This window comes from Microplitis demolitor, chromosome 5 (genome assembly GCF_026212275.2).
Source record: "Microplitis demolitor isolate Queensland-Clemson2020A chromosome 5, iyMicDemo2.1a, whole genome shotgun sequence".
Classification (NCBI taxonomy): Eukaryota; Metazoa; Arthropoda; class Insecta; order Hymenoptera; family Braconidae; genus Microplitis; species Microplitis demolitor.
The window spans coordinates 7,940,001-7,956,718 of record NC_068549.1 but is presented as its reverse complement, the minus strand read 5'-3'; the positions used below and the strand labels follow the sequence as shown (position 1 = coordinate 7,956,718).

The 16,718-nt window shown below is 27.7% G+C and overlaps 1 protein-coding gene and 1 non-coding gene across 2 annotated transcripts in view; both read right to left on the bottom strand.

Annotated features, from left to right (window-relative positions):
- Positions 1-7,359: 7,359 nt before the first annotated feature.
- The window catches only part of LOC106693677 (agrin), a 34,896-nt gene continuing 25,537 nt past the window's right edge, over positions 7,360-16,718 (bottom strand). The window contains exons 3-10 of the mRNA XM_053739336.1: positions 14,305-14,499; positions 14,036-14,209; positions 13,607-13,946; positions 10,981-12,252; positions 9,421-9,674; positions 9,250-9,346; positions 7,759-7,933; positions 7,360-7,676 (exon numbers count right to left, since the gene is read on the bottom strand). Coding sequence (XP_053595311.1) covers positions 7,419-7,676; positions 7,759-7,933; positions 9,250-9,346; positions 9,421-9,674; positions 10,981-12,252; positions 13,607-13,946; positions 14,036-14,209; positions 14,305-14,499 — 2,765 coding nt within the window. The 3' untranslated portion in view covers positions 7,360-7,418. The remainder of the gene's footprint in view (positions 7,677-7,758; positions 7,934-9,249; positions 9,347-9,420; positions 9,675-10,980; positions 12,253-13,606; positions 13,947-14,035; positions 14,210-14,304; positions 14,500-16,718) is intronic.
- On the bottom strand, positions 16,096-16,215 carry LOC128667875 (5S ribosomal RNA). Its single transcript, XR_008403792.1, has one exon. It is a non-coding gene; the product is annotated as a 5S ribosomal RNA (ribosomal RNA).

Below are 16,718 nucleotides of genomic sequence, written 5' to 3'. Positions count from 1 at the left end.
ACTTTAGTTGATTTGCGAAGACAATACGGGTTTAGGTGTGCAACTACCTGAGCTTATCTGGAACTATAAAGCTTCATTATAAATAGATTTGGAAGACGTGATTTTGTAGGAGTAGTACATATATGTCGGAGATGAAAGAATAAAATGGGGTTTTCCAATGAGACGGGAAATGCCCAACAGTCGAGACTAGTTTTTATAGTAACAATTAAATAATAAAATTTAAGTTCTAGTTGTTTACAACTTAAGCAGATTATGTTTATTGCGGGAGGATTAGACTCGCTGTGACATCTATTCACCAAACGTAGTCATGGTCACAGGATGGGTATAGTAAGACACAGAGGACAAGATAGTAAAATAATATAAGACGGTTGTCCTCCTCTGAATATTTTGACAAAAAGGTTTTTAACGAAGAGTACAGAGTTTTGGTACTAGTTGAGTTAGTTCTGATCGAGCATTCGTTGTGCGAGTACAAGTTATCCTGCTGACCGTGGATTCGTTCTCGAGCCTCGTTTACCGTAGTACTCGTATATTATCGAATCATAGTTTATTAAAAATATTATCGGGCGATTGTATATTACGACTAATATCATTTATAATTATTATTTTAGTGTAATCAGTTTTACGTGTAACAACTATTGTGCTAGTTACTATTCTGTGTATATCAACATTTGTGAGATCTTATCTTTATTATACTGATTGCCCTGATTAAAAAAAGGGATTTTAAACGATTTGCAATGTTAAATTCCCATAAGAAGAGGGATTCAAAAGTATTCAAGGTATTCAAAAGTATTAAAAAGTATTTAAAATTTTCTATTTCGAATCTTTTTAAATCTCTTCTTTTAATCAGGGTGTCTAGTTATTATTATTTGTGAACAATACTTTAATATTAAATCGTTTTTTTGTGTAATAATTATTTGTTTATATTTTAAATAAAATGTCAGTACAAAATAACTCCAATACTCAGAGCAGTGACCCTATATCTCCTGTTCCTCCAACATATATATATATATATATATATATATATATATATATATATATATATATATATAAAATAAGACCCAAAGAATTTGCTAAAATGTACAAAATTTGTTTTTTTTTTTTTTTTTTTTCGTTGAAAAAATAAGAGTAATACAGTTGAATTAAATTTTAGATAAAAAATACTTTTTTTTCGAATAAAATATTTAAAAATAATTCATTAAAAAATAAAATAACAATCAATTAAATTAATGGTGATTAACGATGGAAAATCACATTATTATATTAAGAATAAGATTGAAAAAAAAAATATTTACACATTTTGAGTTGATAAAAATTTTTTTTTACTATATTTTTAACGACGTGAGCTTCGACGAATGATAATTTGAATTTTGAAGAGATAAAAAAATTTTATGATGTTCAAAATTAAGAAATATCATGATTTTTAGACAGTGTGATTTTGCAATGCAAATGTCTTCCAAATGGATGAATCTTCGACAATTTCGAATTTTTCAGAGCTATTAATACAAGCTCTATTGAGAAAATAAATAAAATGTAAAAAAGGCGGCGCCACGCTTATTCCGCGACCGACAAAGGTTAACGAAAGTAAGGTGTCCCATTTTGCCCTACTCTCCCTTACTTGGATCGTGTCAAGAATTGGACCCAAATTTACCTGGCCAGTTAAATTGAAACAATTTTTCTTGAGTCGTCTTAGTTATAATTATCATAATATAACTGAAATAAAACATAAATTAAAAGAAGGTTAATTAAATAAATTAATAATATAATTTAATTATCGCATAATTTATATATTTATATACAATTACTTTACATTGCGCGTTGTATTACATAATAGAGTTTGAACATAACAATAGTGGTATAATAAAAATAATAGTATCAATGTAAAAAAATTAAATAGATTGCAAACCCTCGCGCGATTCATTAATGGAAGGCCTAGTTAAACTTTGTTTTTTTTTTTTTTTCTTTTAAACATATATTATAGGTACTTTTATAAATTCAAAAATACTCCTTAATGCAATCAATATACAGTTAAATAAGTTGGCAGTAATATTAATTTTTGTCAGATAAATTAAATTATGTAATATTTATTCCAATTGCTGTTACAAGATGGCTGACAATCGTTTTTTTTTATTTCTCTGTAGATTTTTTAAAATTGAGTTGTCAAATTTTTTTAGTTTAACTAATTAGGCTTTAACATTTTTTTCTTTTCTTGTTAATTCCAATGTTAAATATAATATAATACAATATAAAATGGAAGATTTAATTTGATAAATTTGAAATAAAAATTACTACAGAGTTAATTTTTAAAAATTTCATTCCGAAAATTTTTCATCGTAGACTGATATTACTGGCCGTACGATATGTTCAATAATAAATTCGATATGTTTCTGATACGTGAAAATTTTGGGAAGTAAATATGTCATAAAAAATTCGAGGTATAAAATGAGATATGTAAGTTAGCTTTTGAAGGGGTTTTTTTAAGGATCTTTAGACACCACCCCCCTCCCCCACTCTTTCAAATTATTCAATGTCTTTCTACTGATATAACTGTATTCAAATTTTATGAATTAACTAAAAGAAATTACAGCATTAATAAAAAGAACGACAAAATAGTTACGATTTCTCTGAGATGTAAATTTTAACAAACAATTACTTACAGTTGTAATCAATGAGGAGCTAAACGCGATTTAATAAATAAATTTAAGTCTGCTCGGTTAACTCCTAGTTGATAACAATTGTTAGTAATTTTTTTTTTTTAAATCTATTTTTCGACGAAATAGTAACCATACTATAAAAAAAATTTTAGTGTCAAAATGGTCCCCGAGAACTTTACACGGTATCCTCGGTGTGAATTAACGGTGTAAAATTTTTTTGGGGAAAAACTTTATCACGGTATGAGTTTTATCTTTCGCGCCCTTTGGTGTTATTATTTCAAAACTTATACTTTGTCCGATCATATGATTTGTAGTTAAAAAAATGACTCGATAACTGCTTTTAATAATGAAATCAATTACTTCAACTTTAAAAATTATCAATTAACTTTCTTTGATAATAATTGACTCTTCGTCCGTCGCGCGGTCTCATTACCCTTCGATCGTCGCCATGTGTTTAATATTGTAGTGTTGCCAAGTACCATAACTATGATTTTTCAAAATTTAAACCACACAAGCTTATACGACTAGATAATTGTAATATTTTTTAGAATTTTTTTACTAAAGTAAATAATTAAAGAAAGAAATGAATTAAATGAGTTAAAAATGAGTCGCTGGTAGAAACTGGCAACACTGCGTAGAAATACCGAACAAATTCAATGTTCGAGTTTACTCTCATCAAAGGCAACTTGGAAAAATAATTATCATTCATTCATGCGATACTAAAAAGTAAAGTAGAAATACTCATAAAATTTCAAAAGACTAGGAAATTTTTTTTCTTTTCAAATAATTTTTGATAAAAATTGTGGCACTGCGCTCAAAGCGTGACGGATGAAGGGTCAAGTATTTTCAATTGAAAAAATTACTTATTCTCAGTAATATTGTATTCATTATTCAAATGTAAATTAATTACAAACTAACAATAAGCCTTTGCCATTGATATTTGTACGACATTGATAAGGTAGTTTATGGTTCGAAGTTAATAAATTAATGATTTTATTAACATGAGTATTTTTGTTCAACATGAAGAACATTTTTATCATATTGTTCTTCATTGTGTGCCTACTAAAGTAACATTTACACCGTTGGTGGTGTGATCATTCTAATTCATACGGCCAAAAATTGAACACAGTACTTAGTGTAACTTTCACATTAGCAATGTTAAAAATTTTAACACCAAATTTTTCACACCACACCGACTCAAAATTTTTTAACTGTATGTTGTCTTTGTTTCAATTAATGCTTTAACTTTTTTTCTTTAATTAATAGAATTGTATTACAGTTATGACAGTTCAAGATCATTGAATATTTTAAAAAAATAGGGGAGAAGATGTTTTTCATTAATGCCTGTAATTTATGAAATAAAATATTATTACTACATTTAAAACTAACCTTTAAAATAAATTTAATTATTATTTTTTCGTTGAACTACATTTAACATATTGTATTTTGTTAATTAACTTAGTTATTAATTATTTCTTGAACAGTTTGTTCATTTTTGTCTGATAAAAGCCGATGGCAAGGCATGTGCGTTATATTTTTTTTTAACTATTATGTAGGCTGTGCTTAGTATTTTAAAGTTTACAAGCTTTTTTTTCATGAATCATTATTATCATTATCATTATTATTATTATTTTTACTATTAGTATTAGTATTATTATTATTATATATTATAATTATTATTATCTATATTATAGTGTATGTAGGTGTTTAAACTCGAAGCGTCTGCTTGCTGTAAGTATTTAATAAAATAAAAGTAACAAAATAATGGAGTTTGTGCCCTTCAGAAACTTACTTTTGCATTCATAATTAATATTAAATCACACTTAACAAGCATTGATGTTGTAGAAAGTCATTAAAAAGTTTTTTTGCGTAATAGGAAGAACAGTTGGAGTTAAAATTAAGCCATGGATAATATTGAAAGGCCCATTTGTGAGTTAGGTCGTTAACAAACATTTTTAAATGAGTTATATTTTTTTTTCTTTTTTTTTTTTTTGTTTTTCGCTAGTGACAATCAAAATATTGCAGTTATATCTACATACTCCATGACATATATTAACTGTGACACTCTTATACTAACATGAATCACACATTCGTTCGTTTTATAAATATGTAATAATTATTATTTGTGTCACAATTTTTTTTATTTAATTACTATCCTGTGTAATTTACATATCCATTCGCATATCAGTATATTTTTTATAATAATAATAACAACTAATAAATGAAATGAAATATTGTTGTTATTATATTTATAACTTACTGTTATTATTATTATTATAGTCTTTATATCTCTATTCTTTGCGCATTTATATAAAAAGCTTCTGCTACCTCAAATTTATGTGATTTATTAACATAAATCAACAGTTTTTATTTTTTTAATACATATACACAGTTAGAAATTTCGTGTTAATTCAACACTTGCGTTTGTGTTGATCGTTATCACAAATTTTATGTTAAACAATCAAACACATGAAATCTGTTATTTTGACAGAAAATTCGTGTAAATTTAACAGGCTTTCCGTGTTAAAATGAACTAATATAAGCATGTGACCTAACCAACTCAAGTATACTAATCTAACTTCAGTACAACTTATGTCATTTAGCAAACAATTAATTCGATTTTCTGTGATTTTTATAAAAAACGGAGCTATGAATTACTCTCCCGTAAAATATGAGAATAAAAAAAATATTGAACCTGATCATAAAAATACGCAAGTTATCTATGATTATATTTAATTTTAAATCAATTATAATCCAAGTTTCCTTGCAGACAATACTTCTACAATGCGTTCCCTAATGAATCTTAATTACGGTAAATTACCGTATTTTACTGCAAAACACCGGATTTTACGACAATGTCGGCAGAATACAGCAAATCATAGTAAAATACGGAAATTTATCGCAACGTGTGGCACCTTTACCGTAATATTCCGCGCAATTTACCTCAACATACCGTAAAGTACCGTAATTTGCCGTAAAATGCCGTAATCTACGGTATTTGCCGCAATTCGGATCCGCCAAGGTTGCTTGGTTAAAATAATGAAGTAACGCGCGGGAGTGTTTAGCTAAACAACACATATTTTGTGTTAATTTTCAAATAACACAAGAAATGTGTTACATTCCAGATTTTTTAAAGTAAAATAACACCAACGGTTTATGTTGAATTAACAGATTTATGTGTTGAAAATCAACACAAAAAATCTAGCCAAATAATTTTTTAACACAATTACACAAAATTTCTAACTGTGTATACTTAAAATTCCACAATATTCTACGATAACATTCAAACATAACACCGATTTTTCAATCAATTTTTTATTTATTTATTTATTTTTTTTTTTCATTAATCAGTCTTGGTATAATTAATAACGTTTTAATGTGCGAGTTTAACAATTTGTGCTGAAAAAAGACGACATATAATTTTTTTTTATTTTTCTTTTCTTTTCTTTTTTTTTTTAGGGAATATAGATTTTTTTACGTTGCTCTTATGATATTGTGAAGGTAATTCACAATGCACATAATTTTAGACGACTAAAATTTGTTATTCATATCCATAAATAATTATTTATATTAATTTAGCTTAAAAATATATTATTGTCCTTTAATGAAAATGTAGCACTTATATTTCATTCCTTTCTCCACACACTTATTAAGTACCATCGCTAGAGTATTCATCATTATTATTATTAATATTTAATAATAAGAAATTTCAAGCTGCTTATCCTGAAGTTTTGACGTATTTTAGGACCGTTGGGTCTCATTATCTCGCTGCATTGTTTTACTTACTAACCAAAAAGTTAGCGGTTGTTGCAGATAGTAAATAGATATTTTAATGAATGAATAAAACTTTTAATAACAATTTCTTGTTGATCAACTAAGAAAACTATCGCATTTTCTCAGAATGTCAATTATGTATTACATAAGTATACGATAAGTTTAACTGAACAATACATATGTAGTCTGGTAGTAGCTGTCGTAGCTTACAGATCTTAGTCCTTGGTCCGCTGTCTTCATTTATTGTTTAAACAATTTATTCAGTCGATGCTGAATACTGATGGCAATAAATTATTCTGTCAGTATCAGGTTTTGTAATAATTATTGACACGATTTTAAAAGAACCTAAATTCTAATAAATCTCACAATATCAACCCTTAATAACGGACTCATCTACTGGCAAATAAGGCAGCACTTTTTTTTTTTTATATCATTTAAATATTATATCATAAATTGATATAACATAGTACTACTCTTAAAGTAGAGCCGCATCATTGCGTCATACATATCTCGTAATTGCGTATCGCAATTAAACCTAGAAAAGATGTTTTACATCTTTCGGCATTTTTGATACATACATTTTTTTTTTTTTACATCTGAAATATCTGGATTTTTGTGTAAATTCTTTAATTTTATACATCAGACTGATTAATTTTTAGACAAAAAAATTTTAATCACCTGAACAAATTCACCATTTTTATATATTATTATTATTATCATTATTGCTCTTACTATTATTATTGTTATTAGTATTGTTATTATTATCACTGCTATATATAATATTAATATTATTGTTATTATTTTTTATTCATATGTTATTATTATTATTATTATTATTATTTTATAATTACGATTAATAATATTAATTTAAATTTAAGAGATTGACATTTCTCATAGAAACACACTCTATATATGAATTCTTAATCAATATCTGTTATTTTAAAATATCAGGATTTTGATATTGTAAATATCTATAGAATCGGTAGTTCACTATCATACGTCATTATCGTGGCAAAATTCAATCTTCCGTCTTGCCAAAGGTAGTCTTCTTTTATCGACGATAAAGTCAGTCACGCAACCCTTGATTCCTTTATGACCAGGCTTCCCACCAACAAATAATTTCCCATTGGTTGTTAGAAGAGATATTTCCGTGGCAACTTTTATGGGAATTTCGTCATCAACCTGGATTACGGTTGCCTTTCTTCGACGAGCAGCTTTGATGTGATGAAAAATACCATCGTTAACTTTTTTCTAAAAAAGTTAACAAAAATATAAGTAATAACATCAGAGTAAATATAAAATAAAGGAGTTTTGTTAATATTGAAGAACATACTCGGCTTTTTATAGATATTTCATCTTTTTTTCCTTTGTACGTGAAGACAACATATCCATCCTGTAGAGATAGTACCAGATTTTCTATTTTTCCGCGTCCAATCCATGCTATCATTCCATCCGGATTAACGGTTCGTAGACTCAATTCAAATTTATTTGATTGCTGTCCTTTGTATCTAGTTAATTATTATTGGTTATTAATTATAATGTTATACATTAATAAGGATTTATGTTTATACATAAGCATAATAAGCAAGCTCATTAAATAGAAAAAAAAAAATAAAGTTATTAAATTAAGAGAAAATTTTGCAAACGTTTCTAATACGTTTATGAAATATCAACCTTAACGCTATGGTAATAATTACTAGTAATTATGGATGTACGTCCATAATTTCTGGGAAAACTTGCTATAATTATAGGAACGATTCCTATAATTATCGTAATAGTTCCTACATCGTATGATAATTTAATTATTGTAATGATTACCATACTAATAGGGTTCTTAGGTGAGTATGGGAATAAGTTCTTCACATCATAGTAACCATTTCCATAATATATGTAAATATTCCCATAATATTATGGTAAACGTTACCATATATTATGGGAATGATTACCATAATCTTATGATAATGATTAATATAATAGTATGGTTACGATTACTATGATAGTATGAGATGATTACCATAATCTATGTTAATCATTACCACAATTTATGGTAACTATTATCGTAATGTATAATGACCATTACCATAATATATGGTAATTTTTACTGTAGTAGTATGAGACGATTACCATAATTTATAATAATCATTACCATAATCTATCGTAAACATTACTATAATCTATGGTAACCATTACCATAATATAAGGTAATAATTGCCATAATCTATGGTAGCCGTTACCATATATTATGGTAACCATTGTCATAATATTTTTGTAATTGTTACTATGATAGTATGGTTTTAATGATAGTGTGGTAAACATTACCATAGTGGATGGTAAAAATGACCATAGTATAGGGTAAAGGTTACGATAGAAATATGAGAATGATTACCATAATAATATCGAAATTATCATCATATTTTTATAGAAATTACTCCGACATCTTATAAGAATGAAACTCATATAGATAGAAATGGTTATCATAATTAGTACGGTTGTCATTCCTATAATCGATATTTAAAAAAAAATTTGTTGCTATACTATATAGGAACCATTTTCATAATATATTGTAATTGTTACCATAAATTTCTCTCCGTGTACTAATTAGGTAAAAAGTTATTATTTGTTATAACAAAACTTACTCAGTGTAATCATAATTTTCATATTCAAAATCATTATCCTCGTCAAACTCATAGTCGGAATAAGAATCGTCATAATATTCCAAAAGAGATGTGTTAGTAGTTAAAGTATTGTTAGAGCTAAAGTAAGTTAGTAAGAAGTGTGGGTTAGTAAATTTAAGTGATTGTCTAAATATAATATTTGAACAAACCTTCTGCCATAACGATGTTTAAACTGTAGGTAATTGTCCCCGTTAAATCTTACTGGTCGTTCAGCTATTTCTCCACCAGATACATCATATCCCATGACTATATTTAAAATTAATAGATTTGTTATGAATTTCTATTTGATATTATAAAATCTTTATAATTTATTGACTTACAAAATTCACAATGGAGACCACTGTAACTGCTTGCACATTTACAAAGGTAACTATTTAATAACGGCAAACAGACTCCACCATTGTGACAAGGATTGCCATCAGCGGGACACGGCAACCCATCATATATTTCAGTATTGTGTTGAGTGAAATTAACTGCTAGATTCTGGTAAGTCTTACCATTGACCATTAATCTTTGTATCGCGCCTGTGAGCCCAGTCCAGGCACTTTCCAGACGATGAATTTCTCGCCAATGTCTAATAAATAAATATTTTGGTTTATTAAAAACATATTTTAAGTATTAAACGTCAAATCAAAGGATTTGGAGAATTTTTATGTTCGTATGTAAAAACGGCTTCAAGGTAAATTTTATATTTTTTTTATGTTCATAAATATATATTTTTTTAATTTGTTACTCATAAATTTCTGAAAAATAGATCAGAGATAATTCTTTTTTTTCTTTTCAGAAAACAAATATTTTAATTATTAAGTGTTTTTAGCATCAATTCAAGATCAATTTGATCGCAGGCCTTTCGAGTTTATTATTTTTTTAATTTAATTATTGAATTTTTTTTTTCTATTAATTATAATTAAATTAACGGTTTTGTAATAGAATAAATAATTTTAATTTAACATAAAAATATTATATTCAATAACTTACATTAGGTTTAGTTAAGATTTACAGACCAAATTCAAATTTCAAAAAGTTAATAGAAAAATAATAATTTTTAAGAGCTAAAAATTAAATCGGTCTTAAAAATTGTTAAATGAATAAAAGTTTGAGATAAAAAAAAATTAAAATTTTTAAACTCAAAAATCTCTGAAACCTCTTCGATATTCAAATAAAATTTTTTTTTACAATAAGTTCCGGACGAAACAAAACTTTTGAAATAAACAAATAATTTATTTGATCCATTTTTTAATCAGTTATTGACAAAAAACTAAAAAATAATATTTTTTGAGTTTGTAAAAAAAATTTGAAATTTTACCCGAAATTATTTTTTGTAAGTAGAAAAGAAATATTAAGAATTTAAACAAATTAAACACTAAACTTTCCAAATCCTTTAATTTAGTGTGAAACGTTTAAAAATTAAAATATATGTATACATTGGAGGTGTGTAAATAGTTCAAATTTTCGAATAATTCGTAAATTCTCAAATTAATCGAAAACTTACGAACGATTCCGAAATTTTCTTTTGAACGTCTTAAAATTGTAATAGTTTTTCAAATAATTTAAATTTTTGTCAGAAGTAAGTAGAGCTTAGACACGAATTTACAAAAAATTATTTTTGGTTACTCTAAAAACTAATCTCTTCATTAAATAAAAATTAAATATTTAAAAGCTGACCAAAATTTTTTCGATTCGAATTGCGTAGTTTGAAAAGTTACAAATAATTCAAAAACTTTCGAATAATTTAAAAATTGATGAATAACTTGAAAAGTTGTGAATAATTCGAAAATTTGTGAATAATTCGAATCAAATAGATATATTCGATTCGATTTGAACCCGATTCACACACTTCAGTATACATACATTATGATTGATATATAAATAAATCTTACTTAACGCCACCAATATAAAGAGGCATCTCTAAATTCAATTCAGTGAGAGGACTACCGGAAAAGCCTCGTGCAATAGTGCCTTCATCTAACTGCAGAAGTCCTTCTCTACCAAGTCTACTGATTCTAACACAATGCCAAGTATTAAGACTCACGGAATCAGGAGATGTAATATTAGCTATACCACTGCCTAGATTAAATTTAAACTCCAATTTGCCATTAGCTAAGTTAAGACTAATAAAATCTCCACGACCATTGTTAAGTTGCCCATTGTAAAGTAGTAGACCATCTGTAGCTCGCGTAAGAAACCATAGTTCAATTGAAAATGCTTTTGAGACTCCTTCAAGACATGAAAGTTCAAGGAACCCATCACCATTAAACTGAGGAATTAAAAATTCAGTTAATTCGGCATCTAATATTTCACAATGATCTCCCGTTCTTCCTGGCGGACATTTACAAACATATCCGCCTTGTGGAAGAATATCACAAGTAGCTCCATTTTGACAGGGTTCGCCTAAACAAGGATCTAATGATTCTTCACAATTAGGTCCAGTAAATTGAGGAGGGCAAATACATTTATACGTTGGTGGTTCGTAAGTTGTTACTGCATAATTATCATGTTCATAAGAAGCGTCATAATCTAAATCATAATCATAATTACAATCCACAGTAGCGCATCGTTTTTTCGAATATTTTTTAGATCTCTTTGATTTCGGTTTAGATTTTAAATCGCTGCAATGAGAGCCTTTACATTTGACAAATTTAATTCCATCATTATAATTTCTTTTCTTCTTTGTTTTATTACTTCGTTTTGTATTTGATTTGCATTCTCTATTATTGCAAAGATCTTCTTCGAATATTGGCTGACAAGTAGCACCATTTTTACAAGGCAAATTAGCGCATGCATTATCATGACACTGCTTAACACGATATGTCTCTAAAACATCTTTATCTTTTCCAATATGAAGGTCAACTGTAAATCTATTGATCTTCAGCTTACGAATGCAACCCAAAAATCCGTGACTGGTCCCAATGTTGTCGTATACTCTAGTGTAATTTGTTGGTATGTTGCCAATAAATGTATCTTGATTGAGATCTAATGATTTAAGCATTCCTTGACTTTGACCGGCAATATCTTCACCGTCGTTATAAATTAAAACACCATCTTTGTGATATCTTTTAGCTGATATACGATGAAAGTTTTTCATAGTAACTCTCTCCGGTGATGTTAGTATTACTGGTCCATTTCCAAGGTTATAACGAAATTGTACGTATCTAAAAATACATAAATATTTTTATTAATTATTATTTATGATTATATATAATCATATATAAATTATATGCAATTGTATATAATTACATACAATTATATATAATCATGCCATTTTACAGAAACTAATTTTACTGTTATGTAATAGATCAATACATATCAAACATCACTTTAAATTATATGTATTCTATAAGGCAAAAAACTCCTTTAATTTTTATTTAATCCCTGAAAACTGTGTAAAATGTAAATAAAAATAATTATAAATAATTGCATGTAATTATATTAGGCCATTTTCACATATAATTATATATATATTTTTTTTTTTACCAGGGTATTATTAAATCGATGTACACTGTAAGAAATTTTGATGTAAAAATGGCCCCCGAGAACTGTACACGGCCGTGTAGTGTGAAATAACAGTGTAAAAAATACTCGGTATAATTTATTCATTCGTGTAATTTTAACACGGTGTAATCTACTTTTTTACACCATTTCGTGTCACTCTTTATAATTTCCATTAATGAGCAACAAATGATCATTGAATATTTTTAACGACTTAATCAATAACTATACTAATTTTATTTAGATGTTAAATACACTGTAAAAAAATCTGGAGTAAGTCCAGGCGGTGTAGGTGTTGAAGTTTTCGGTGTTGAAAATATTTGACTTTGTGAATATTTTTGCTTACTCGATCACTCTACAGTTAAACAGTTTTTTTATTAATCAATTAAATTATTGGTGATTGAAATGTTCGGCGTAAAATTGTGTAATTTTTAAATAAATTACGTATAACATAAATAATTATTTAAATAAGTACATAACAAAATTGAAATTTCCTCCAGATAATTTTCATTAAATTTTCATATTTTTTTATATGTAATACATTTTTTTTAAATAATTATACGTGGAATTATTTTTTTACACCAATTTAACAGCGGTATTTTAACACCGCCGAATTACACCATTTACACCAGTGTTATTTCATTTTAACACTGCGTGGTGTTAAATTGAGATTTACACATTTACACGCCGGACGTTGTAAACATTTTTAATTCACACCGCCTAAATTTAGCACGATATTTGGGGTAATTTTCACACCAAGAGTTTTACACCGTTATTTAGACTATTCCGAGTCCAAAAAAATCTTTACAGTGTAGACACGCAATAACAAGTCAACCAGTGATGTAAGGCAGAGAAATCGTCTAACAATTGTTAGACAACTGACGCCAATTGAACAATAAAAAATTGACAAACGGTAATTTTTTAAATTTAATGGTTGTTCCCCTTCTAACTTAATTTTGCCGAGAAAATGATTTTTTAAAAAATTACTCGTTAAAAATAAATTTAATGTAATCTTACCCATCAACAATAGCAAGTGAAACAAAATCTCCACTACCATCATTCTTCTGTTGGTTGTATAGAATTATTCCGTTGTCAGCATAAGTTTTAAACTCAACTTCAATACTAAATTTATGATATGCTTTTAGTCTACTCATTCTCACATAACTTTTACCATCGAAAGAAGGTATATCATATTCTCGTTTATTTATTTCTTCATCACATAATAAACCCGTGTAATTTGAATTACAAATGCAAACAAATGTTGAACTTGGTAAGTCAATACAAGTTGCTGATGAGTGACATGGATTAGAAACACAAGCGCGAAGATCTTCAGAAGGCGTTACCGACATGTAATTTGCTAAAAAAAAAATAAATAATATTAATAATGTATTTTATTTTGTTTCTTATAAAATACTAAATCAATTAATAGCATAAAATTAAATTTACCAAAACATTCTTGTCGATCGCTTGTCTCAGCAAATCCATTGGAGCAAACACACCGTCCATTAAAACATTCACTATTCGGAATTGTACAGTCCCTATCATTTGTACAGAGATCCCCAAGAAGTGCTGTTACAACTCGAATAGTTGCTGGGGTAGGTCTTGATGCAGCTGCAACTCCTGTAAATTTTTCGATTAAATTTATCGTATGTAAAAATAATTTTAGTAAGTTATTATTGTAATAATAATGTAAAAAAAAAGAATACTGTTCCTACCATGTTTAAAATTATCACGGTCAATAGTAATGGTTTCTTGTTGAGCACGATGAGTGTAATAATAACGTTGGTCTGGCTCTGGACCAAGAAGATGCCTGGTTGACTTTGACAATGGTGAAATAGCTGCTGCTGGTTGAGTGTATTGGACAGCTGTAAATCTTTTAACTGGGAAATCCGTGTTCACCGTCGGATAGTCTGAAATTGTTTTTTTTTTTTTTTTTTTTTAATTTCAATAGTTTTCTGTCTTAACAACTTAAAATAAAGTTTACTATAATTTAAATTAAAGTGATGCTTGTTTATAGAGATAAATATTTCTATTTTAACTTTAACAACAACAGGAAAACAATTTTAAAACATTTTAAATTAGTGTTTCACGAGCAATCTATTAATTGTTTAACTTATTTCATCAACAAAAGTTACTTGAGAAATCAATTTAAGCACAGACATTCGTGACAAGAAAATGTTCTTGATAATATATATATATATATAATAATACGACAACATTGGCGTTTTTTAAAAATACTTTTACAACAGTTTAATGATATTTTTGTACTTCAAAATTTCGATATATTTTTTACACAGAAAAAAAATGTTTCTTGGCATAAAAAATTTTTACACATACTAAGAAAATTTTTACTTGCCCCAAAAAATTTTTTCCATTAAAAGTTGAAAAAAAAATTTTTGTTGGAACAAGAAAAAGTTTTTTGGGGTGAAAAAAAAAATTCTTGAGTCTTATTTTTTCGTCGTAAAAAAATCTTTGTCTTTAATTCATAATGCAAAATATTTCTTGCGCCAATAAATATTTTTTCCTCCGTACTTTGTTCAGAAAAAAAATTTCTCGACTGAAAGTAAATATTCTTGATTAAAGCAAATTTTTTTGAAAATCTAAATTTTTTCGGATAAAATAGAAATTTTCTCTGACTAGGACGAATTTTTTTTTATCAAGATAAATTCTCTTTACTCAAGAAAATCTTAACTCGGTTCCCGAAAACGTTTGTGTTCCAAAATATTTTTTTGACTCAAGATACCTTTTTTTCCGTATGGGGTTTCGTAAGATCTGCCGCGGACGTATCTCAAAGAACCGATTTTTCGGCTATCATTGAGATTCGAACACACTCCTGGCCAGTTACCAAGTTCGGTAACCCTACTTACCTCTCAGCCATGGTGACTGGTTGGAAAAAGTTTTATATTTTTGTGAAATTTTTATAAATATATAGTATATAATTAATTAATAATATAATTATTTATTATATAATATAATATAATGATTTAATTTTTATAAATATATAGTAGTTGATGGCGGCCCGGGGTATAGTAACACCGCGATTGATCATTCCATTGGTTTCTGAGAAATCAATCGCCACCATCAAACTTGTTCTTTAGTTTAAACCATATTATCAACGAAAAATCGAGAAAACAGAGTTTCTAATAATTTTCTCGGATATTTTCTGTATTATTGCTCTGACCTAAGCCAAAACTAATTCAAATCTTAATTTTGATCACTGGCATTGATTTCTGTCTCAATACACTGATTTTATCGAACATAATCGAAAATTAAAATTTAAAAACTGCTTGTTCATTAATGATTTTCGATTCTTTAACTTTTAACCTTCAGCATAAAACATAACTTGTTAAAGTTTGAAAAGCTCATAAAAAAACAATCGCATGCAATAAGATTTTCGAGCTCTTTGAGCTCGAAAACCGCAGGAAGAGTTGGGGCTGGCCCGCAGGGCCAACTAACGCCCAGATTTTTATTGTATTTATCGTTAATAAAATATAAATAAAAAAGAATGCCAACAGCACGTGGTGTTCCCAAGCGGTCACCCATCCAAGTACTAACCACGCTCAATGCTGCTTAACTTCAGTGATCAGACGAGAACTGGTGGCTTTCAGCATGAAATGGCCGTTGACAATGTATAAGCAGTTTAATTTATTATTTAATTGCTCTGTAGTTTGACGTTAGTTAGCTATCTGGTAATTATTGAAGTATGTAAAATAACCTTTGGGCAAATGAAGTCATCAAAAGAATATAATTATTTATTATGAATTCAACTTAAACTATAAAATGGTGTCAATCTACTACCGCAATTCAAAAGTAAGTTAAAACAGAGAGCTTTCATCGAGTTATTTGCATTAAATTCAAGAACAAAAGTTGCCTCCAAATTGAATAGTGCATTCGTTAGACAAACTAACTATATGCATACTTGTTGAAATCCTCTTGACGTTAAGTTGCGATCGTAGATTGACTCCAGCTTACTATCAAATTGGTTATCACTCTTCAAAAGTAAATTAGCGAAATTCACTAGCAAGTGGTGAATATTCACTAATTTAGAAATATATTTTTTTAATTGCAAAGTAAACAAACCGTACAATATCGAAGTAAGAAAATCTAATAAGCAATAGTTGTGTAGTAT